This window comes from Protopterus annectens, chromosome 5.part0 (genome assembly GCF_019279795.1).
Source record: "Protopterus annectens isolate FY-2018-M chromosome 5.part0, PAN1.0, whole genome shotgun sequence".
Classification (NCBI taxonomy): Eukaryota; Metazoa; Chordata; order Ceratodontiformes; family Protopteridae; genus Protopterus; species Protopterus annectens.
The window spans coordinates 87,744,865-87,770,703 of record NC_056735.1 but is presented as its reverse complement, the minus strand read 5'-3'; the positions used below and the strand labels follow the sequence as shown (position 1 = coordinate 87,770,703).

At 44.9% G+C, this 25,839-nt stretch overlaps 1 protein-coding gene across 1 annotated transcript in view; it reads right to left on the bottom strand.

Annotated features, from left to right (window-relative positions):
• The window catches only part of USP25 (ubiquitin specific peptidase 25), a 2,531,105-nt gene that overhangs the window by 1,967,756 nt on the left and 537,510 nt on the right, over positions 1-25,839 (bottom strand). The window contains exon 4 of the mRNA XM_044071806.1: positions 13,445-13,568. Within this exon, the coding sequence (XP_043927741.1) occupies positions 13,445-13,568 (124 nt within the window). The remainder of the gene's footprint in view (positions 1-13,444; positions 13,569-25,839) is intronic.

Genomic DNA, 25,839 nt, shown 5'->3' with positions numbered 1-25,839 from the left:
AATTTCCTTCCCACAAGAAATACAATTACTAACTTTTATTGACATCGGTCTGGAGCAAGAAAAAGTTTCCCCAATGGGGTACTTAGCTTTATTGAAGACTTTGGTTCTGAAGCTCAATTTTGAAAATCTCAAGAGTCGGCTGACCGGCACTTGCGAACTGCTTTTGCTTCGGGCACCGCGCAGCAAGAAAGACTGGAGAAAATGGCGTCGGTTGCAACTTTTATACCCCTGGCGCACTGACATCAGGGAAGAGGCGACAGCAACCGATGCCGGACCAAGACTTTGGAACTCGGGCCGACTGCGGGTCGCCTGCCAGCAAGATAACCCAAGTGTAATGACTGCAACAGTGAAACACGATGAACATCAAAGTATCATGCTGTAATGGAGCATCCAATAATTTTGCTTTAACATGATCAGGCAGAGTCTGTTCCTTTAACCAAGCATGCCTTCTAATGACAGAGCATGTTACAGTGGCCCTGCAAGAGGCTTCCAGTGAATCATAACCATATTGCAAAGCATGTTTTCCCACTTATTCAGCTGCATGCAATAAATCCTGCAATTCCTTGTTCTCAGCACATTCAGAATTTGTCAACATTTTCTGTTTTAACAGAGACATTAAATATTGCTGATATTTAAGCATATGAAATTGACAATTTAAAGCCCTTACAGCCAATGTAGCAGAAGTGTAAACTTTTTCCCCCCATCTGTCCAGTGCCCTAGAATCTCTATCTGAGGGGACAGGGTTTTTTGCAGTAGGAGCCTTGACCCCTTTGGGACCCTGTGAAATAGTTTCTGGGTCAGCTGCAGGGTTTTTATATAGAAATTTATGAGAATCTGGAACTCTGTAGTATCTGTCTGGCTTAACAGCTGCAGGAGGTAAAGAGTCGGGAGACAGGCCGGACTCTGAAAATACATCTACTATGTCTAGAACAGGTGGAATAGCAAGAGGTCTGTGCTGAGGTAATAGAAGGAAGTCTCTGAGCCTTTTCTTAGAATAAGAATAATCTTGGCTCTCCCAGTGGAAATGCTCCCTCATGGTATGCAAGGTTTCCCCAAATGAGTAATCCTCAGGAGGAGAAGCTGAAGGAATAGATTCTTCAGCATCAGATTCCTCATCGGGAGGAATAGAGTATCCCTGTTCTGAAGAGGAGTCAGAAAAAATGGAAACCTCATCAGAGGAATCATATTCAGTGTCTTGCCTAGGTCTCTTATCAAGAGGGGGATGGGAACCCCTCATCAAAGTAATTAGGTCTTCGGCCATTTTGAGCATCTGTTTCTTAGGCATGGAAGTCTGTCCTGGAGAATGCTGTACTTGTTTCTTTGTCTTTAAAACTGTTTTAGTCTTTGATGCTGAAGTTGGCTTGATATAAAGCTGTGTAGGTCTGAAAACACCCTCAGAAGCCGATGCCTGCTCAGCGGCTCCGGACCCATCTGAGGGATTAGTTTCCGAAGGCCCAATACCTTGAGTATCCAGGGGCCTAGCCGTCTCCACAAGGGAGTCTGAGGCGGCCTGTGGCTCTGAGGTAGCGGGTGTCAGGGGCTGCGAAAGCGCCTCACTGAGAACCGGCGACTGGCCTAGAAGAGGCTTCATAGTCTGTTTTGGACCTCGGATGCCTGTCCTTTTCTTTTTCCTTGCACTTTTTATGAACTCTGGTCATCAGCTGTTCCGACGGCATTATGTAGTTAAACCTTCGGCCAAAGTAATGAAAAGCAAAATCGTACCGACGCTTAATAGTGCATTGGTTAAATCTAGCACAAAACCGACAACCAGCAACGTTGTGGTCAAGTCCTAGGCAAGGAATACAGTAAGAGTGAAAATCACTATGAGGTATTTGTTTCCCACAAGAAATACAATTGTTAACTTTTTCTGACATCGGTCTGGAGCAAGAAAAAAGTTTCTAACGGGTACTTAGCTTTATAGAAGACTTCGGATCTGAAATTCAATTTCGAAAATCTCAGGAGTTGGCCAACCGGCACCTGCGAACTGCTTTTGCTTGTGGTACCGCGCGGCAAGAAAGACTGGAGAAAATGGTGTCGGCTGCATCTTTTATACCCCTGGCGCACTGACGTCAGGGAAGAGGTGACCGCAACAGACGCCGGATCAAGACTTTGGAATTCAGGCCGACTGCGGGTAGCCTGCCAGCAGGATAACCCAAGTGTAATGACTACAACAGTGAAACATGATGAAAGTACAGTTTTGTACCTACCATAAATGTAGATGTCCGAACTGGATAGCATCTGCAGTCATAACAAATGGGTTGTCCTGTCGTCAGGCAGCCCTTCGGTCGGCCGGATTCCAAAGTCTGGGTCCGGCTTCGGCTGATGTCGTGTTTCACCCGACGTCATCTCTGCTGGTCTTCGGGTATAAAGGCATCAGCCGACGCCATTTTCCTCAGTGTTTCTTGCCCCAGATGCCAATTGCCCTCTTGGAAAGCTAAATTTTGGATAAATGCCAATGTTTCCAAAATAGTAGAAGGCAAACACAAAAAATAAACATGTATGTACATATATACAAACAAATACACCATAAGAGACCCCCAGCTAGCTATTAGGAGGGTAAATACCCTAGGAGTACCGCAGAGGGAAGGAGGAGGGTAATCCTGACTGCAGATGCTATCCAGTTCGGACATCTACATTTATGGTAGGTACAAAACTGTACTATGTCCTTCATGGATGCATCTGCAGTCATAACAAATGGGTAGAATACCATAGCCAAACTAGGGAGGAGGAATAATAATTATGGTGTAGTCAGGATCCCTTGCAGTACAGCAGTGGCAAACCCTGCTCGGGATCTAGAATATAGAGGTAAATTATAATGCTTGGCAAATGTATGCACGGAGGTCCAAGTAGCCGCCTCAATAATGTCTTTGGTTGCCACTCCTCTTAAGAAAGCTGTGGTAGTGGCTGTAGCCCTTGTAGAATGAGGTCTTATGTTCTGTGGAATTGGTTTTCCATGGTAGGAGTAACAGAATCTTATGCAATTTCCTATCCATTTGGAGATTGTCTGTTTGGAAATTGCTTTTCCTTCCCTTCCTGTTGCATAGGCTACAAAGAGCTGGTCAGTTTTTCTGTTACCTTTGGTTCTGTCCAGGTAGTAGCGTAACTGTCTATGTACATCCAAGGTATGCATTATTCTTTCACCTCTGTTTTGTGGATTGGGAAAGAAGGTAGGTAGGTGGATTGCCTGGTTTAAAGACACTCTGGATACCACCTTAGGCATAAATGTAGGATTAGTTCTCATGGATACCCTATCTTGATGGAAGATTAGGAAGGGTTGCACTGCCATTAAGGCCTGTAGTTCCGAAACCCTCCTTGCTGAAGTAATAGCCAGTAGGAAAGCAGTTTTCCATGACAGGTGTTGTAGATCTGCTGTTGCTGCTGGTTCAAACGGAGGTAGTGTCAACTTTTCTAGTACAAAATTCAAGTCCCATGCTGGTAATGGTTTCCTAGGAGGTTTTACATTCTTGATCCCTCTGAGAAACTGCCTGAGTAGAGGATGTAAAAAGACAGGAGGATCAAAGCTGTATTCTGCTGAAATAGCTGATGCATGTATCTTGATGGAGGAATAGGACAGGCCTGTATGTAGAAGCTCTGCCAAGTACTCCAGAATGTTAGCAATATCTATGTTCGACGCATCTTTTCCTCTTTCAGTACTCCAAATAACGAACCTTTTCCATTTTCCTGCATAGTTCCTTCTTGTTGAAGATCTGCGGGCTTCAAGGATAATGTCTTTAACCCTTTGTGAAAGGTCTGGGTTAGTCACTGCTATGTGATGTTCCAGGCAGTCAGTTGCAAGGTTTTTAGGTTTGGATGTATGATGTTGTAGTTGTTCTGAGTTAACATCAGAGTCATCAGGGGTATTGACCACATTTTCTCCCGAGACATGCTCCTCAGTAATGGGAACCAGTGTTGTCTTGGCCAGTTCGGAGCTATCAGAATTATCCTTGGACGTTCCTCTTTGATTTTCAGTAGTACCTTGTGCATCAAGGGAAGAGGTGGGAATGCATATGCTGTCAGGCCTTTCCAGCTGAAGGATAGAGAGTCCACCTTCCATGCAAGTGGGTGGAATGTCCTTGTGCAGAATTTTTTGAGCTGGTGATTTTGTGGGGAAGCGAATAGATCTATCTGTGGCATTCCCCATTTCTTTGTGATGGCCTTGAAGATGTCCGGGTGTAGCATCCATTCGTGAGCATCAGAGGTGGTTCTGCTTAAAATGTCTGCTAGGGTGTTCTCTTTTCCCGGTACAAATATTGCCTGTAACTGGATGTTGTAGCTGAGAGCCAGATTCCAAAGGTCCAAAGTCATTCTGCATAGGGGGTAAGAATGAGTGCCTCCCTGTTTGTTGATGTACCACATGACTGTGGTGTTGTCTGTCCTTATCAAATGGCCTTCTTTGAGGAATGGTCTGAATTTTAGGATTGCCAGTTTTACTGCCAGCATTTCTTTTTGGTTTATGTGCAGGTGCAGCTGGTCCTGAGTCCACAGTCCTTGCGCATTTGTCCAGCATGTGTGCCCCCCATCCTAGGTCTGAGGCATCCGTTGTGATGGTTTGGTTTGCTCGAAAGTTGTGGAAGGGTAAGCCTGGGTTTGACTGGCATGCCCGAGCCCACCATAGGAACTCTGTTTTAAGCATGGGATTAGTGGTATTTCTGTTTCTAAGCTGTGCCTGTGTTGAGACCATAAATTCTTTAGGTACCACTGTATCTTCCTCATATGCAGTCTGGCATGTGGGACCAAGATTATGCATGATGCCATGAAGCCCAAGGCCTGCAGAACTTTTCTTGCTGTTTGTTTGTTCTGCTTTGTTAATGCTAAGAAGTAAAAAGAGGGAGTTCTTTTTGTTTTTCTGCAGTTAGGAATGCCATCTGTTTTACTGTGTCCAATTCCGCACCCAAGAATGTTCTTGTCTGGGATGGTATCAGCCTTGACTTTTGAAAATTGACTGTGTATCCCAGGGCTTGTAGCAAGTAAATGACCCTTTGTAAATCTGTTGTCAGCTTGCTTTTGTTGTCCGCTTGTAACAGGCAGTCGTCCAGGTATGGATAAATTTGAATTCCCTGTACTCTGCAGTGAGCGATTACTGATGCCAGGCATTTTGTGAATACTCTGGGCGCAGTAGATAAGCCAAAGGGCAATGCTGAGAATTGATAATGCTCTGATCCTGCAAGAAATCTGAGGTATCTTCTGCAATTTGGTCGAATGGGGACGTGCAGGTATGCCTCCTTGAGATCTAGAGTTACCAGCCAACACTCCTTGCCCAGCATGGGAAGAAGTTGCTGTAGGGTCAGCATTTTGAATTTTGGGACAATGATGTATGTGTTTAGGATGGACAGGTCGAGAATAGGTCTCCAGTTTTTTTCTTTTCTTGGTACTAGGAATAGTCTGGAGTAGAATCCTTTGCCCTGTTCTGTTATTGGCACCCTTTCCACAGCTCTCATCTTTATTAATTCTGCTATCTGGTGCAGGGCTTCTATTTTTTGATTTGGGGGCAGGTTTGGCATTCCTCTTTTTACTGGTAAAGTGTGGAAGTGGAACCGGTAGCCTTGGTCTATGGTTTGCAAAATCCACTTGTCTTTTGTAATATAGTGCCAATTTTTCGAGAATAAGGCTAACTTTCCGCCTAATGGTGCTGCTATTTGCTCTCTGGTAGGCGGGGTTAGAGCCAAGTCACTGAGATTGTCCTGTTGTAGTGGCAGTGGTTGTGTCTGTGCCTCGGTTATTGCCTTGCCACTGTCGTCCTCTGTAGGCACCTCCTCTGGATTGATTTCTGCCCCTAGAGCGTCTGTTCCTGCCCCTTTGGGATCTTGTGGAGTCAGGAAAGGACCAATTTTTGGCAGGCCAGTTCCTGCTAAACCTTGGTGGCTGAACCTGTAGGAAATCTTTAACTGTTTGTACAGATTTTGCCTTCTCTTCCATTTTCTTCATTACCTGCTGGGCAGGTTCCCCAAATAGACTGGCCTTATCCATAGGAGCATCCAATAGCTTAGCTTTAACATGATCCGCAAGACCTGTTCTTTCAACCATGCATGCCTTCTTATCACTGTGCCAGTCATGGCTGATCTAAATGAAGCCTCCAGTGCATCATAGCCACATTTTAAAGAATGGTTACTAACCTGTTGGATGTTATTCACCATTTCTAATACATATTTCTTATCTAAAGATTCATCAGAGGACAGCTTTTTAATTAACTGATCAAGCATAAACTCTTGGTATTGGATCATGTGAAACTGACAGTTTAAAGCTCTAGCTGAGAGAGTAGCAGAGGTGTAGACTTTTTTCCCCATCTCTCTAAGGACCTGGATTCCCTTTCAGTGGGAATAGGGTTTTTTGCTGTGGTCGAGGCTACTGCCTTAGGCCCCTGGGATATAGTTTTGGGGTCTGCAAGTGGGGCCTTGTATAGGTGGTGATGAGTGTCTGGCACCCTGTAAAATCTATCTGGTTTGGCAGGGGCTGGAGGTAAAGAATCAGGTGCAGTGCAGACATCATTAAATGCATCGTCCACAACAGATAGGACAGGAGGTATAGCTAAGGGCCTATGTTGTGGTAGGTGCAGAAAAGTCCTAAGCCTTTTTCTTGAATCTGAGAAATCTTGTCCCTGCCATTGGAATTGTTCTCTCATGGCATGTAAGGTTTCCCCAAAGGAGAATTCCTCTGGTGGAGAAGCAGCTGGAATGGATTCTTCAGCATCTGAATCTTCATAATTGGAAAAAGGAGCCCCTGGCTGGTCTGTAATGTCTGAGTCATCCGCAGAATCATCAGAGGACACAGGCTCGGGGGGCTCTGCTCTAGGTCTCTTTTCTGGGGGCTGAGAGGCCCTGTCTGGGTGAGATTGGGATCCCTAATTAAGGATATTAAATCTTCTGCCAGAGTAAGCATTTGTGAACTAGAAGTGGGCCTGAGTGAGGGTGGTTTAACAGGCACTGATTTAGCTGATTTGGCTGCTTTAGCCCTGGCAAAGGCCTTAATAGACATGGCTGCAGGAGGCCTAGCAGCACCACGTGCTGGGGTAGAGCTATCCAAGGGGATGGTGTCTGATAGATCAGTAGGAACCACAGTTGTAGGCAAAATTTCTGAGGCTGATTCAGGTAAGGTAGCAGGAGCCTCAGTAGTAGTCATGGATTCGGCTGAAGATTGACCAGTTTTCTTGGTTTCGGCCGAAACAGAGACACTCATGCTTGCTTAACCGTGGTTTCGGCGAAACCGCGGACCGCGAGTGTCGGTCTTTTCTTTGCGTTTTTAACAATTTGGGTAGTCGGAGGATCCGGCGGCATAATGTACAAAATCTGAGCCGAAAAACTGTTCAGCAAACTCCGACAGACGCCTAAGCGTTCGTCGGTTGAAGGAAGCACAGGCCGAACAGGCTGCTACGTCGTGGTCTGGGCCTAAGCAAGGCAAACCGTAAGAGTGGAAATCTTTATGAGGTATTTGTTTCCCACAAGTTAAACAGTTATTGACTTTTTCTGACATCGGCTGAGGCAAGAAAGAGTCCCCAACGGGTACTTAGCTTTTAGAAGTCTTGCAGTATTCGGTAGTAGTAATCTCTGGATCTGACCGACCGGCACTTGCGAACAGCTTCTGCTTTGGGCGCCACGCGGCAAGAAAGACTGAGGAAAATGGCGTCGGCTGATGCCTTTATACCCGAAGACCAGCAGAGATGACGTCGGGTGAAGCGCGACATCAGCCGAAGCCGGACCCAGACTTTGGAATCCGGCCGACCGAAGGGCTGCCTGACGACAGGACAACCCATTTGTTATGACTGCAGATGCATCCATGAAGGACATCATCCTGTTTCTGTGCCTCTGCACATTGATTTTTTTTGGTAGATCTGGCCAACCATTTGCCATTGGCAGAGTGTGGAAATGGAATCTGTATCCCTGTGACACGATGTTTAGTACCCACTTGTCCTGGGTTAACTGCCAATTTTGAGCAAAAAGTGCTATTTTTACCCCTATGGGTGCTGCCAAAAGATAAGTGCTTGGTGTAGGCAGAGGGAAGTCATTGGGATTGCTTTCTGTAGGTTTTCGCTTTATCTCCACCAGATTTGGTGGTGGAAGCGCCCCATTGCTTTGACCTGTACGAATCTTGCGCCTGGTATCTGGAACCCTTAGGGCGTCTGGATTTGCCCCTTTGAGCTCTGACACAGGAAAGGACCAATTTTTGGTAGGCCAGTGTCTACTGAATCTTTGGTCCGCCAGTGTCTACTGAATCTTGGTGGCTGCACTTGTAAGAAGTCTAACAGTTTGCATAGACTTAGCTTGGTCTTCCATTTTCTTCAAAGCCTCTTCTGCCTTAACACCAAACAGAGAATCATGCTGTAAAGGTGCATCTAACAATTTAGCTTTAACATGATCAGGCAAATTTTGTTCCTTTAACGAGGTATGCCTCCTAATCACAGATCTAGTAACTACGGTCCTGCAAAAGGCCTCTAAAGAATCAAAACCACATTGCAAAGTATGCTTTCCAATTTGTTCAGCTGCATGCAAGAATTCCTGCAATTCTTTATTTTCTGCACATTCTGAAATCAACATCATTTTCTGTTTCAGCAATCCCATAACATGTTGTTGGTACTTAAGCATATGAAATTGACAGTTTAAGGCCCTGATTGCCAAGGTTACAGATGTATAAAGCTTTTCCCCCCATCTGTCCAGTGCCCTTGAATCTCTGTCAGAGGGGATAGGATTTTTTGGCCGTTGAGGCCTTAACTCCCTTTGGACCCTGTAAAATAGTTTCAGGATCAACAGCTAGGTTTCTAAATAAAAATTTATGTGAGTCAGGGACCCTGTAATATCTGTCAGGCTTACTGGGAGCTGGAGGTAAGGAGTCAGGGGACAAGCTTGACTCCGAAAACACATCATCCACAATGTTTAAAACAGGGGGAATGGCTAAAGGCCTGTGTTGAGGGAGAAGGAAATCCCTGAGCCTCATTTTTGATTCTGTGAAGTCTTGACGCTCCCAGTGAAAATGCTCCCTCAAAGTATGCAAGGTTCTCCAAATGAATAATCCAGTGAGGAGATGCAGATGGAATAGACTCCTCAGCATCAGAATCCTCATAGGGAGGTATAGATAATCCCCGATTGGAAGAGGAATCAGAAGAAATAGAAACCTGATCTGAAGATTCATAATCAGTGTCTTGTCTAGGCCTCTTATCAGGAGGGGGATGGGTACCCCTGATCAAGGTAATAAGGTCTTCAGCCATTCTGATCATCTGTTTTTCAGGCATAGAGGCCTGTGCACGTGGCTCATGCGTCAGTTTTTTAGTTTTAGAAGTTGCTTTTGTCTTTGGTCTTGCAGCTGTCGTCGGTTTGATATACAAATGTTGAGGTCTGAATACACCCTCAGAAGCCAGTGCCTGCTCAGTGGCTCCGGACCCATCCGAGGGAGATACTTCCATCGGTCCAATACCTTGAGGCATGCCGGACTCCACATGGGTGTTGGTAGAGGCCTGCGACTCGAGGGTAGCAGGTATCAGGGGTTGTGAAAGCGCCTCACTGAGTACCTGCGACTGGCTTAGAAGCTTTGCCGTCGGTTTTGGATCTCGACTGCCTTTCTCTGTCCTTTTCTTTGCATTTTTTATGTACTCCGGTAGTCGGATTGCTATCCAACGACATTTCTGGGTAGTTAAATCTGTTTCCAAAATACTTTGATGCGAAAATATATGGACGCTTAATAGTGTGTTGGTTAAATCTAGCACAAAACCGACAGCCAGGCACGTTGTGATCAGGGCCTAGGCAAGGAATACAGTATAAATGGAAATCCTTTATGAGGTATTTGCTTCCCACAAGTAATACAATTATTAGCTTTTTCTGACATCGGTAAAAAGCAAGAAAAAAAAAAAGTTTCCCCAACGGGGTACTTCGCTTTAGTGAAGACTTCGGTTCTGAAACTCTAATATTTCAGTAGTCGGCTGACCGGCACTTGCGAAATGCTTCTGCTTCGGGCACTGCGTGACAAGAAAGACTGAAGAAAGTGGCGTTGGCTGCCTGTTTTATACCCCTGACGACCTGACGTCATGGAAGAGGAGACAGCAACCGATGCAAGACCCAAGACTTTGGAATTCAGGCCGACTGAGGGCAACATGCCAGCAGATTACCCAAATGTATTAACTGCAACAATGATACACGAGGAACATCAGGCGGTCATGGTTTAAGGGAGCATCCAGTAATTTAGCTTTAACATGACCTGGCAAAGATTGCTCCTTAAGCCAAGCATGCCTTCTAAGTACAGACCCAGTGACAGCAGCCCTGCAAGATGCCGCTAATGAATCAAAACCACATTGCAAAGTTTGTTTTCCCACTTGTTCAGCAGCATGCAATAAATCCTCTAATTCTTTATTTTCAGCATAGTCAGGAATCAATATAATTTTCTGTTTAAGCAATCCAATAATATGCTGCTGATACTTTAACATATGAAACTGGCAATTCAAGGCCCTAATGGCCAAGGTTGCAGAAGTGTATACCTTCTTACCCCATCTATCCAGCGCCCTGGAATCCCTATCGGAGGGGGTAGGATTTTTGGCAGTAGTGGCCTTAATGCCCTTGGGTCCCTGTGAAATGGTCTCAGGATCCGCAGTAGGATTTTTAAAAAGGAACTTGTGAGAATCAGGAACCCTGTAATATCTATCAGGTTTTCTGGGAGCAGAAGGTAAGGTGTCAGGGGCCAGGCTAGATTCAGAGAAGGCATCATGTACAATGTCCAATATAGGAGAGATAGCTAAAGGCCTGAGTTGAGGCAGGAGAAAGAATTCCCTAAGCCTCTTTTTGGAGTCAGAGTAATCCTGGCTTTCCCAGCGGAAATGCTCCCCAAGAGTATGCAAGGTTTCACCAAGAGAGGAAATCCTCTGGAGGGGAAGCAGAGGGAATGGAGACCATTGCATCAGAATCCTCATAGGTAGATAAGGGCAAATCCTGGTCATCAGAAAAAACAGAAATTGCAGAATCCTGATCAGAAGAATCAGAAGGAAAATCACTTCTAGGTCTCTTAGAGGGAGAAGGTTGGCTTGCCCTCAGAGTAATAAGGTCTTCAGCCATTCTTATCATTTGTATTTTAGGCAAAGGGGCCTGACCATGTGGTCTGGGCGTTGGTTTTCTGGGCATGGATTAAGTTTAAGGCCTTGAAGAAGATGGCATCAGTTTAATATGCAAGTCAGTAGGCCTGAATACACCCTCAGAAGCCGGTGCCTGCACAGCGGCTCCGGACCCATCCAAAGTAGAGACATCCACAGGTTCCACAGTCGAAGAAGCATCTCACGGCATACCGGACTCCGAATGGGTCTTAGTAGAGGCCTGCGAATATGAAGTAGCGGGTATCGGGGGTTGCGAAAGCACCTCACGGAGTACCGGCGAACTGGCGACTAGCTTAGGAGAAGCATTGGCGGCAGCTTTGGACCTATGCGGTCTGTCTTTATCTTTGCGTTTTTTTTTTCTGGAATGTCGGTAGTCGGGTGGCTTACCGAAGCCATTTCTGGATAATTGTACAGAGTACCAAAATATTTAGATGCGAAAATGAACAGACGACTAATAGTATGAGGTTTGAATAAGGCACAAAACTGACAGCAAGGTAAGTCGTGGTCTGTGTCTAGGCAAGGAACGCAGTACGAATGAAAATCTTTGAGGTATTTACTTTCCGCAAGAAATACAATTGTTAACTTTTACTGACATCGGTTTAGAGCAAGAAAAAGATTCCCCAACGGGGTAATTAGCTTAGTTGAAGACTTCGGATCTGAAACTCTAAAACGAAAATTTTAGGAGTCGGCCAACCAGCACTTGAGAACTGCTTCTGCTTCAGGCACCGCACGGCAAGAAAGTCTGATGGAATGGCGTCGGCTGCATGCTTTATACCCCCGACTACCTCACATCATGCAAGATGAGACAACAACCGACGCAGGACCCAAGACTTGAATAATCAGGCCGACTGAGGGGTACCTGCAAGCAGATAACCCAAATGTGATGACTGCAAATGTGATGACTGCAAACAGTGAAACACAAAGAACATCGTGAGCAAAGAATTTAGCTACAAAAATAGCCTGACGACGAATAGTTCGGGTGTTGAACAAGGCACAAAACCAACAGTGAGAGACGTCATGGTCTGGGCTTAAACAGTTGACGCAGTAAGAATGAAAATCTCTGTGAGGTATTTGCTTTCCACAGGCAAGACAATTATTTATTTTTTCTGACATCGGTTAGAGCAAGAAAAAAGGATCCCCAACAGGGTACTTATCTTTTAAAAGACTTTGGGTCTGAAACTTGAAAAACAAAAATTTCATAAGTTGGCCGACCGGCACTTGCGAACTGCTTCTGCTTCGCGCACCACACGACAAAAAAGATTGATGTAATGGCGTCGGCTCAATGTTTTATACCCCTGACTACCTGACGTCATGGAAGTGGCAAACAGCATCTGACGCAGAAATCTCAAGACTCTGGTATTCAGGCCGATTGAGGGCTACCTGCAGACAGATAACCCAAATGTGATGACTGCAACAGTGAAACACTAAACATCTACCCTGGCTCCCAAAGCTTAAGGGAAATAGAAGCCTGCTTTAGACCACTTGGCCTGTAAATACTACAGAGATTCTACCACTTTACTGTAATCAACACCACTGTGACTGGGGGGGGGGGGGGGGTTGGGGGTAGCTGAAAAACACCAAAGGGTCTCAGGCCTAGAATGAGCAGGAGCAGCTTGAACAGCACAGACTACAGACTGCTGAACAAGAACAAAAATCTGGGCAGTCTGAACAGAATGGTCTGCTTATTCCAGGTAAATAGGGCAAACTGTCTCCAAGCAATTATCTAAATGTCATCCCAGAGATATGAGGTACAACTCAAGAGAAAAATCTCATCTTGAAAAAAGTTATGACTTCTTATCAACAAAGGAAAGTCTGGAAACCATATATAGCTAAACTGGATGAGCCCACAGACTGTTAAACTGATGTTCCCTTTCTATAGCACTCAAATGCGTTAGTAGCCATGAAGGTTTGAATTTCCCTTCTACACATACATTGAACTCAAAATCCAGTCCAGTGGGACACCTGCATATGCAAGTTTCACTGAGGCACTACAGGCAAATTGGATCAGTTAGTGGATAGGACAGCAAACTGAAAAATAAACACTCAGTTACAGTCACAAGTACGAGCAAATCAAAACTTATTCTTCAAATTTAAACTGAGGCAGTTTTTCCATAATGCATTATTTCCTCTCTCCCCACTTCCTGCTTTGCTGTGCTGCAAATTCAGTTGGGAGTAGGAAAGATCTAGGCAGCCAGGAAAAGCTCTCTGCTGAGCAGTCCTATTATCAGCAGCATCAAGCCCTAAAGGTTACCAAAGATGGACCTCCTCTCATCAGACCTAAACAAATGCACATTTGAAATGACTATAGCTCTTTGCAAAACAATGACATTTTTTTGCTGCTGATTGGGTTATGCATCGTCAAACAATGACATATACTCTCACCTGCTTATGGCTTCATCCTCATCAGTGATACCAGTCTCTCTGTATGTGCGATTAGATTCCTCGAGACTCAGAGCAATGGCTCGTTGCAGGTCATCCTTATCATCCCCTGTCAGATCAATAACATCTGCAAACAAAACATGGTAGTTTCTAGTACTTGGCTTCCAAATACTTCTAACACTAACGATTTGTTGCTACCAAGCATGCAACGTATCCAGAAACGAATAGAATGACAGCCATTACATCATCAGCTTGCCTATATTAGACTTTATATTTGCTGGCCTGAATTGCTCAGGAGATCGGTTTACTGTTCAGCAGAAAGCTTACAATGTATAAAACAATTAAAAGAAAACCAGCTTGCTCAGGCTGTGGAGAAGGTGGCATCTTTTAAGTTAATTCATACCAAAGTCCAGAGCCTATAAGGTGACATTACTATTTCAGACATAATGTATATTACTCAACCATACCCTCCATGGCCAAAGACTCTGGTTAGATATAAAGCTGAGAAGATTAAAGCAGAGTTCAGTCCCATGGCTGTGACTCTCAGTGGAAGGCAGTGAAGGGGAACAAGGAAACCACTACACAAAAGAAACTACAAAAAAGCATCTAGATAATCTGCAAGACCAATACATGGTGTGTGAGCCAAAATTCAGTACAGAACAATGTAAATAAGGAACAGAAACATGAAGGGCTGGATCATCATCAGATGGGAAACAGGTACAAAGCATAACTTACTAGGCAAAATAAAGGAAGTCCCAAAAATGCACAAAGACTGCAGGCAAAGACTATAAAATGAGGTGTACTGGAACCCATGAGATATACAATGGATATGAAAAGTGTACACACCCCTGTTAAAATGCCAGGTTTTTATGATATAAAAAAATGAGACCACAATAAATCATTTCAAAACTTTTCCCACCTTTAATGTGACCTGTAACATGTACAATTCAACTGAAAAACAAAATCTGTTGGGGAGAAAATATAAACAATAAAAAATGTACAATAAGCTAGTTGCATAAGTGTACACACCCTTAAGCTAAAGCAAAAGGTGCTTCAACAAAGTATTAATTACAGGATTCCACTGTCTTGGGTACTCACCTGCCATCAATTAAAGAGACTCTGATTAACCCCAAATAAAGTTCAGCTGTCCTAGTAGGATTTTCCTGACATTTACTCAGTTGCCTGCTACAGCTAAAGCCATGCTTCACAGAGAGCTTACAAAGCATCAAAGGGATCTCATTGTTGAAAGGTATCAGTCAGGAAAAGGGTACAAAAAAATTTCCACAGCACTGGATATACCATGGAACACAGTGAGGACAGTCAATCATCAAAAAAGTGAAGAAAATATGGGACAACAGTTCTTCTTTCGGCTTTTCCCAGTTAGGGGTCGCCACAGCGGAACTCCGGTTGACGCTGCAAAAAACTGGTTGTCCCTCCAAAATTGATGAAAAGACAAGACAAAAACTTTCAGGGAGGCTGCCAAGAGACCAACAGCAACACTGAAGGAGCTGCAGGAATTTCTGTCAAGTACTGGTTGTGTACTACATATGACAAATCTCCCGTATTCTCCAAATGTCTGGCCTATAAGGTAGGGTTGCACGACGGAAGCCTTTTCTTACACAGAAAAACATCCAGGCCCAGCTAAAATTTGCAAAACAATACATAGTCTCTCCCCCATAAGCATGTGGGGAAAATGTGTTATGGTCGGAGGAGACCAAGGTTGAACTTTCTGGCCACAATTCCAAAAGGTACGGTTGGAGCAAAAACACTTTGCATCACCAAAAGAACACCATCCCCACAGTGAAGCATGGTGGTGGCAGTATCATGCTTTGGAGTTGCTTTTCTTCAGCTGGAACTGAGGCTTTTGTCAAGGTGGAGGGAATTATGAGCAGTTTCAAATACCAGTCACTTTTGGCCCAAAACCTTCAGGCTTCTGCTAGAAAGCATTAGATGAAGAGGAATTTCACCTTTCAACACGACAATGACCCCAAACATATGTCCAAATCAACAAAAGGACTTCAGGTCACTCCACAATAAGTGCAAATATGACACTGTCATTGTCCATGTTGGTGTAAATGACCCGAGACGTACCTCCCTGGACTACATGAAGAGAGACATGGAGGAGCTCTCTGATCTTGTATCCCAGGCAGGTATGACCCTAACGCTGAGTAGCATCCTGCCATCACCCAGAAGGATACCACAGTACAAAGACAAAATGATCGACTTCAACAATTGGCTAAGCTTCTGGTGTCATTCTAAGGGGATCCACTATTTGTCTGCCTGGGACGACATGATTGACAGTCCACGATGCTTTGCCAGAGATGGCCTGCACCTGTCGCCCTTAGGATTCCGGATACTGGCCAAGACTCTTGCCACCCCTATAGTGCCGTTTTTAGGCAAGGTTCAAATGACAAATTCACCACCGTAACAGGTACAAGCAAGCAAAATCTGAGGGTAATGCTACTCAATGCTAGAAGTCTAAACCTCAAAATGCACTCACTCGAGGCACTCCTTAAAATGGAGAACATAGACATCTGTGCAGTGACAGAGACCTGGTTCAAAGCTCCAGAGAGCACCCCTGCATTACCAGGCTTCAATTCATACCACACCTTTCGGCCACCTAACCCAGAAAGAAGCACTAAAGGCAGAGGCGTGTCCATATTCATTAATTATATCCACACCTCCAGGCTAGTTGCACAGCATAATGCATCCGAGATTATCCAAGTGCAACTAACTCTGGGCAAGACCGCAATCCAAATTGTAGCTTTCTACAGACCCCTCACCATGCCCCAGGATTCACACTCCTCATTTCTTGATACACTGGAAAGTATTAGGGTACAACCCAACACCCTAATAATGGGCGATTTCAACTACCCCACCATTAATTGGGAAAACTACTCATGTACCAACTCTTTTGCTCAACGTTTTCTAGAATTCATAAATTCCAACGCCTTGGATCAACTTATTCACACCCCACCAGGGGCAGCAATATCCTAGACCTGGTCATTACCAACATGGGAAACCGGTGTTCCACACCAGAGGTCAATTCCTCGTTGGTCAGATCTGACCACAAGCTTATCAGCCTAGACATCCACATCCCACCCCCAGCCCCAATTAGGGAAACCATCGTAAAAAACTTCTCAAAAGCCAACTTCACACTTCTTAAGACAGAAGTGGCAAACTTCATGACACCCATGCAGACGGACAATAGAGGTATGACTGCCGAATCCTACACAAATGCACTTTATAAGCACTTACACGAGTGCATGGATCATGCTATCCCTAATAGAACCAAGATGTTATCCTCCAAAAAAGGAAGCCAATATGGTGGTCCTCTGCCATAAACAAACTCTACAACAGAAGAAATAAACTGTTGCAAAAAAGAGTAAAATCCCATGACTGGAGGAACTCCCTGGTCAACCTCAGTAAGAAGCTGAGATCCCTCATAAAATCCTCCAAAGCTAGTTAAGAAAAAATTGCCACGGACTCTAAAGACAACCACAAAGCATTCTATAGCTATGTCAAGAATGTAAATGGGAACACTCAGATCTGCTCTGAGTTACAGCACAATGACACTAAATATACAGAACCAACTGATATTGCCAACATCCTAGCAGATAGAAAAAAACACACCAAACAGCCAATACTTAGCAGCAATAATCTCCTTTATCTCCACAGGACCTGGTACCTCGGTGATCCATTGAAGGCGAAATGCCGAGGTACCAGGTCCTGTGGAGATAAAGGAGATTATTGCTGCTAAGTATTGGCTGTTTGGTGTGTTTTTTTCTATTTTTTCTAGTATCGTTTGGTTACATCCTAGCAGATAGGTTCAGTGCTAACTTTACCCACCTCCCACTCCCTAGAGGGCCCATCTTTATACTGGCAGAATGCAAAGTTCCTATAATCATGGCTGCACAGGTAAAAAAAAAACTCTCCAAAGCCAAGAACACAGCATCCATGGGACCTGACAATATCCCAGGCTGCGTTCTACACGAACTACAGAATGAACTGGCACCCTACCTAAGCACAATGTTCAATCATAACCTCAACTCAGGCTTTGTACCCACTGAATGGCGCACAGCGACAGTTATCCCACTCCACAAAGGGGGAGCCACGACGGACCCCGGGAACTAACGCCCCATTAGCCTGACTAGCCTGGTCTGCAAGGCCATGGAACGTATCATCATGGAACTCAAACAAAGACATTGGTAATCTCCAAACTCTGGACCCTCTACTCGGTTTGGATTTGTAAAAGGCAGATCATGTCTCCTAAACCTGATTGACTTCTTTGAAGCAGTCACCAAAGCCATAGATGAGAGTAAAATGGTTCACACAGCTTATCTAGATCTCGCCAAGGCTTTCGACATCATCCCCCACTCTGGAATTATAGATAAGCTCACTAAACTAGGTATAAATCCCTATGTCACAAGATGGGTTGCCAACTGGCTCACAGACAGAACCCACACTGTGAAAGTAGCGGATTCCAAATCCGACATCAGACCAGTGACAAGTGGAGTACCACAGGGTTCAGTCCTGGGTCCTCTCCTGCTTGGTATCTACTTCTCTGAAGTGTAGGCCAACACAGAAGGTCTTTGGCCAACAAAGTTTGCAGAGGACTGCAAACTAGGAGCCATAATCGAAACTCCTAACGATGTGGACAAACTACAAAAGGGCCTCACTGAGACAGATACCTGGTGTCAAAGCCATGGCCTGAAGCTCAATGCCAAAATGTGTATTGTCATCCCCTTTGGTAAAAACTCTGTACCCATGAATTACCACATAGCTGGTAGTCTACTTAATGCCGAAAATGTGATGAGACCTTGGGACGCAGGTGGACAATAGTCTCTCCTTTGATAATCACATCGCCACAGTGGTCAGGAAATCCTTCTACATGGCTCATCTCATCACAAAAGGATTCTCATCCAGAAAAAAAGAGGTCATTGTTCCCCTCTACTCATCACTCATTAGACCCATTATAGAGTACAACGCCCCTTTTGGTATGTACCTCACAAGACATCTACAACAACTGGAAAGACCACAGAAATACCTCACAAAGACGATTACTGGCCTCAAACAGATGCCCTATGCAGACCGTCTCAAAAAGCTACAGCTTTACTCCATCGCATATCGCCTACTCAGGGGCGATCTCTGCCTAACATACAAAGCTATGTCAAACCCAGAGCTGTTGGACATGCTCCACTTAAAGAAATTCCAATCCCTCCGAGCTACACGCTCTAGGGACCTTAACCTTGTCACCACAATAAACAGAACATGCTGGAGGGATAGATTCCTGTCCCAGAGACTTCCCATACTCTGGAACAGACTACCTATGTCAAACAGAGCTCCTCATTAGCACTCAAGAAAAATCTTGATGATTGGATGGGAAATGGGAAATTCACCCCAGGGATCACTTCTGTGGCTCTGCTCGACAGGGGCACAGGAAAATAATTTTCTTGGGTGGCGAAAGCCAGGGTACATTTTTTGGCTAGGCTTGTATGGGCCCTAGGGCCGATAGCCTAGTACCTACCTATGAACCAGAAGAAAATTAAAGTTTTGGAATGGCCCAGCAACAGCCCAGACCTAAACACAATAGAAAATCTGTGGGGTGACCTGAAGACGGCTGTGCAAAGAGATGCCCTGGCAATCTGACAGATTTGGAGTGCTTTTGCAAGGAAGAGTGGGCAAATATTGCCAAGTCAAGATGTGCCATGCTGACGACTCCTACCCAAGAAGACTGAATGCTCTAATTAAATCAAAAGGTGCTTCAACAAAGTAATAGTTCAAGGGTGTGCACACTTATGCAACCAGCTTATTGTACGCTTTTTATATTTTTTCCCTTAACAGATTGTTTTTCAACTGAACTGTACAGGTTATAGGTCACATTAAAGGTGGGAAAAGTTTTGAAATGATTTATTGTGGTCTCATTTTTCATATCACAAAAACCTGGCATTTTAACAGGGGTGTGTACACTTTTTATATCCACTGTACATTTATAAATATATATATATATATATATATATATATATATATATATATATATATGTATATATATGTGTGTGTGTGTGTATATACATATATACATATATATATATATATATATATATATATATATATATATATATATATATATATATATGTATATATATATATATATATATATATATATATAAAATCTTTTTTTTGCATCAAAAGCCTTGCCTCTTCCAACTCCCTTGCCCTCAAAAGGCAAACAATTGGTAGATAATGCAGCAGCGACTGTACTTAGACATCTGCTTTTAGGAGTATACTCTCACACATGTACAGTGCATCACATGGAATCATTGCTGTAATATAACTTGTGACCCAAGGGAGAGTTACAAAAGCAGGAGCTCAAACTTCATCTTGCAGAACAGCTGTGGCAAAGCCTTACCTGCTCCCAGATTGAAGATTCACCTTGAAATATTTGCAATAGGTGTGCACTGCAGTTCAGGTAGCAGACTCACATATACTGTCTGAAGCAATACGTCCTTACAGGTTGTCATGGTGGGTGCTCCTTATTAGAATGGGCTGCAACAGGTCATATCCATGCTTATCATAAGGAGAGGATACAGTCTGCTAGCTATGTACACAATACTTGCTTACAGACAGGTCTGCCCCATTTGGCTGGCATAAAAAAAGAAGTTATGTACTCACCATAACGTTCCATGTCTGTAGTCCATCTCACCCTTAATTCTTACATATGGGGATCAGAGCCAATCCTCGGCTCAGACTCGGCCTATTTACAAGCTGGAAGACTTCTGGTGGTCTCGTGGCTAGGTAGGTAACCCATGGTGCACCAATACAATCTCCAGATCTTGTTTGCTGCTAACTACTCGAAATAACAACATACAAAAAGAAGCCAATACTAAAATGTCTCCATAAATAATGAAATTAACTTTTTTCCGTCTCCAGGTACTTCCAGGATGGGGGCAGGAGGGCAGGTTCATAAGAATGAAGGGTGAGATTGACTACAAACATGGAACGTTATGGTGAGTACATAACTTCTTTATGTTCTGTAGTCCTATCTCGCCTTCATTCTTACATATGGGACAGTGTCCCTAGCGCCTTATTCTTGGTTGGCTCAAGGAAAAATACTCCCGAGTACCGTGGAACAAAAGGATGCTCTACTCCTGGAGGTTAAATCCAATTTGCAATGAGTAATAAAAGTGTGAGGGGTAGCCCACGTAGCTGCTGCACAAATGTTATCAAGTGGGACCCTGGCTTGAAAGGCTACAGAGGTAGGCTGAGATCTGGTAGAGTGAGCCCTGATTTTGAAGGGTAAAGGTCTACTCTCAGAATTGAAAACATAAGCTATACAGCTAGAAATCCAATTTGAGAGCGTCACTTTGGAAACTGGTAAGCCCAACCTGGATTCGGAAAAGGAACTGATTAATTGATTTGATTTTCTCATGTCTTTAGTCCGGTGCAAATAAAAAAACTTAATTGTCTATGGACATCCAGCTGGTGAAACCTATACTCAGCTGCAATGGAGTGATTTGGAAAGAAGACCAGAAGTTCTATGGATTGCTTCAAAGTAACATGGGAACAGACCTTGGGAACAAAGGAGGGATTAGTACAAAGGGACACCCTTGTCTTTGTGAAAAATCAGATAAGGCGGTTTTAATAGACAATGCTTGCAACTATGACACCCATCTGGCTGACATGATAGCCACCAAAAACGTCTTTCAAGAAAAAAATTTCAAAGAGGATGAATGAGAAGGCTCAAAGGGCGGAGATGTTAATTTAGATAATGCAAAATTTAAAATCCCATGAGGCCACAGGTTCTTGAAGAGGGGGTCTTAAAGTGGCACCTTTAAGGAAGGTTTTGCACAGCTTGTGACATCAAGTTAGAATCTGGAAAACCTAGATAAAAATTTGAAATTGCTGCCTATTGAACTCTGACAGTGGCAGCCGTAGATCCTTGGTGAAAAAGCTCAGAAAGAAATTCCAAAAACACTGAAATGGAGGCAGTGTAGGGTCAACATCCATTTTCTCCACCCAAAGAGAGAATCATCTCCATTTACTGGAATATAGTCTCCTAGTGGAAGGTTTACGAGAAGATGTAAGGATAGGAGTCATGGAAGGCGAGAAGTCCTGAAGCCGGACTAGGGATGGAACTGGAGCAGCCACGCTGTTAAACTGAGGGTGTGTAAAGAGGGGTGAAGCAAACCTGACATGCAAGTCAACAGGTCTGGAACTGGGTCCAGAATCCAAGGACTGTCCAGGAGAAGAGGCCCGAGGAAGGGGAACCAAACCTGATGAAGCCAGTAAGGAGCAATGAGAATCAGTTTGCTTCCCAGCCGTTTCGCTTTCTGAACAACCTTGGGAATGAGAGGAGAGGGAGGAAAAGCATACAGGAGACCCAGGGGCCAATTGTGAACAAGTGTGTCTCTCGGTGACTCCCCTGGAAGGGGGGGGGGGGTGAGGGAGAAGTAGCTGCTGCATTTGGCACTGATTGGGCTGGCAAAGAGATCGCAGCAAGGCTGTCCCCCATCTGCGGAAAATCTGTTCCACTGTTTCCAGTTTCAGAGACCACTCATAAGGCATCAGGATTGCCCGGCTGAGCTTGTCAGCTATCACGTTGGTCGTCCCTGAAATATGCATTGCCACCAGAAACGCTGGGAAAATATTGTCCATTTCCAAACTCGCATGGCCTCTCGACAGAGTGGGTAAGATCTGGTTCTGCCCTGTTTGTTGATATACCATACTACCGACATGTTGTCGAATTGTATTGCAATAGTCCCCAGAGAAAGAAGGTTGTGAAGTGCTTGCAACGCCAGGAGCACCGCCCTCATCTCTAGAACGTTGATATGCAGGTGAGCCTCGTGATCTTGCCATGTGCCTTGGACAGTCCTGCCTAGACAATGCCCCCCCACCCATCTGTGAGGCATCCGTGGTCAAAGTGGCAACGGGTAGGCGAGGAACAAATGAAGCACCCAAAGTCAACTGATTGGGCAATGTCCACCAATTGAGGTCTTTCTTGCAAGATTCTGTCAGCAGAATGTGATGGGATAATGGAAGGTGCTGAAAGGACCATTGGGATGACAGAAGCCACTGAAGAATTCTCATGTGTAACCTGGCTAGTGGCACTAACAGTATGGTGGAAGCCATGGTCCCTAGGAGCTGCAGAATAATCTTGGCTTTGACCTTTTGTAAGGGGAGACGAAGCAGAAACTGAAGAACCAGGTTCTGTGCCCTTTCGGCAGGAAGACGAGTCACCATGTTTACTGTGTCTATCTCTAAGCCTATAAAAAAAAAAAAAAAAAAAAAAAAAAATCACACATTGAGAGGGCAATAAGGCAGATTTTTCCTAATTTATATAAATTCCCAACTGGGCACAAAGCCGAATAGTAGTGTCCCTGTTCTGAAGGAGTAGATGCCTGGTGGGGGCGGTCAGGAGCCAGTCATCCAAACACGGAAACACCTGGAATCCTCGACGCCTCAGGTGAGCTGTCACTACTGCCATACATTTGGTGAACACCCTGGGGACTGTGGTGAGATCAAAGGGCAGAGCGCGGAACTGGTAATGACTGGCTTCAAGCTGGAAGTGTAGATGACTCCTTGACGCCCTGTCCATTTTTATGTGGTAGTAGGCGTCTTAGAGATCTATTGAGCACATCCAATTATCTTTCCCTAACAACGGGAGTATAGACTGCAGTGTTACCATCCGGAACTTGTCTTTCACTGATTCGTTCAAATCTGCTGAGGTCTAGAATGGGCCTCCAGTCACCTGTACGTTTTGGCACTAAAAAGAATCTGGAGTAAGTTCCGGATCCTATTTGTTCTGCTGGGACAGGTTGGATGACTCCGACAGCAACTTGTTGACCTCCACAGTTGCTTGATCTCTGTGATTGGGTTTAACATCCGGGATCTTCTTGGGAACAAAAGGATGACAACCTCTGGTAATAATTCTTTGTATCCAGAAGCCTGGCCAAGTATCACTCAAGACAAGTGAGTACAAAGAAATGCAACCCCAGACCGGTTCCCAGAGAAGCACAGTCAGACCCCACATCAGGAGCGCTGGTAAGGCCGGCCCCAAAAGGAATAGAGACCTCCCTGGTTTTGCGGACCGCCCCTGCCTCTAGGGCAATGTCTACCATTTTCTCCTCCTCTGCCTCTGAAGGAGGAGTCACCCTGTGCCTCCTGGAAAAACCTCTGGGACTTCTTGAACCACATCTTCCGACCCCTCTGACCCTTAGGGTATGGTCTAGAGAGAACAGTAAAACTTACTCCCATGGCAGAGAGTATTTTTCCTTCTTGCTCGCACCGGGTGAGAGCGTCCTTTACCTTGGATCCAAACAATGAGGAACCGAAGGGGGCGTTGGTAAAGGTAGACTTAAATGGTTCTGCAAACTTAAACAACCGTATCCAGGAATGACACCTTAGGGAAATTCCTGAACCTGCTGCTCTACTCGCTCCATCAGCTGCATACGAAATAAGCTGCATGGAAGAGTTGACGATAGAGTTCAAGGTGGACAACTAGGCAGAAACCTCGTCAGGGACTCCCTCAGTACATGTACCTTGTAAAGAGTCTCCTAACTTTTTAACGAGATCTCTCTGAAGCCTCATAAAGTAAGGTAATTCAGCTATCTAAGGGTAAATGCCACTGAAGAAAGGATGCTCTTCCCATATCTGTCCATCATTAGAGACTCATTCGGTGAATGAACAGAAGTCTCAGCTAGCTCCTTCTTAGTGGCCGCCGCCACCACCATGGCATCTACAGGAACACCTTTAGACAAAAAATCTTTTCCTGGAGGGCAGAAAGAAACTTGTTCCATCTCCTGGGGACTGGCTCCATGGCATCAGGAGTATCCCACACCTTTCGACTAACTAAATCCATCAGTTTGAAGGGTGGAGACACCCAAGAGGCAAAAGGTTGAGACCCAAAAGCCTTGAGGTACACAGACTCATCAGAAGGGGTAAAAGTGGGCCAGCCAGACCTCTGTTTAAGGATTTCCAGGATGTCTATGAAGGAGTCAGAGAATGACTTGGGGGACCCTTCAGACTCCTCGCGGTCAGTGTCAGATGCCAAAGACATCCTGGGAGTCGACATGCTTCCTCTTACAAGTCCTCTTCCATGGGGGCTCCTCAGTACAGTCCGGGGAGGTCTCGGAAGAGTGGGGGCCACCAGCCAGTGGCTATAGAGGCTGAGGGCTTCTGCTGTCTCCAGAGGGAGTAGGAGCAGAGACAGAAGTAGGTGCTTTAGGGGGAAGAGTGCTGGTACCTCTGGTAGGAGCTATTACCCTAGCCAAGAGGAAGAGACTGAACCAAAGAAGTTCGGTTCCAAGCATCCCTGTCAGGGCCGACCGGAGAACTTCGACCCCTAGACACTACAGAGGGCACCAAGTGTCAAAGCAGAACTCTGCTCTGAAACAGCCACAAGGGGAGCTAGAGCAAAAAGGTTCCACCAGTGGTACCAAGCACTCCGGCTCCGAAAGACCAGCATGGCTCGGAGGAGGAATGATCACAGAAAGTTGAACAGACTAGAGTGGCTCCGGAACCGACTGGGTCGGAGCCAACAACAATTTAGGCAAAGCAGACGACTTCAAAAGTCTCAGCACTAACCTCTCCACATCTTCTTCCGATAAACTCCTGGAAGACCTGGATGACAGAGTAGGAGATCGGGATCTCTGAGGTGTAGGAGACTTCAACAAGGAGGCCGGTAGAGGGTCCATACACCAACTCCGAGAAACAGTCTCAGTAGTCCGCTCCGAAATACTTGCAACCGACCCTGCAATAACAATACTGCTCTCAGTCGGCCCCGATGTCTGTGGAACCGATGAGACAGTGGACTTCTCTGATTTTGAAATTTTAAGAGGTGGCTCCGAGACACCAGCCGGTGCCGGGGAGGGCCTCTTAGAAGATTTTGACTTTCCCTTAGTCGATTTTGAAAATGAGGAACTAGACAAATCTTCCTCAAAGGAAGATTTAAGACGACCTTTTAGGATGAGCTTGTTCTTCCTTTCCTGCAACGCCCTAGGACTGAAAGCATGGCAAAATAAACAGGTCTCCTGTAAATGGATGGCCCCTAAACTGTAAACGCAGTTACCATGACCATCTGTCAGACATTTTTTGAGAGCACTTGATAGATTTCTTAAAGCTGGATGGTTTATGATCCTTACTCTCTTTAGACATTCAGCAGTGGAGGACACACGCACACAGAAGAAGAAGAAAGAGGACTAGGTCCTCTAATTTAAACGGGCCTAACCTTGCAGGAAGGAAAAGACACCAAGAGGACTAGGTCCTCTAATTTAAACGGGCATACCCCTGGGTAAGGAAGAGATACAGTCTTCTAACTGAAACAGACCTAGAAAGTTGGAGAAAGTAGAAAGTATCACACACTCAAACAGTAATCACAGAAATAAGCGGGAATTCGCAAA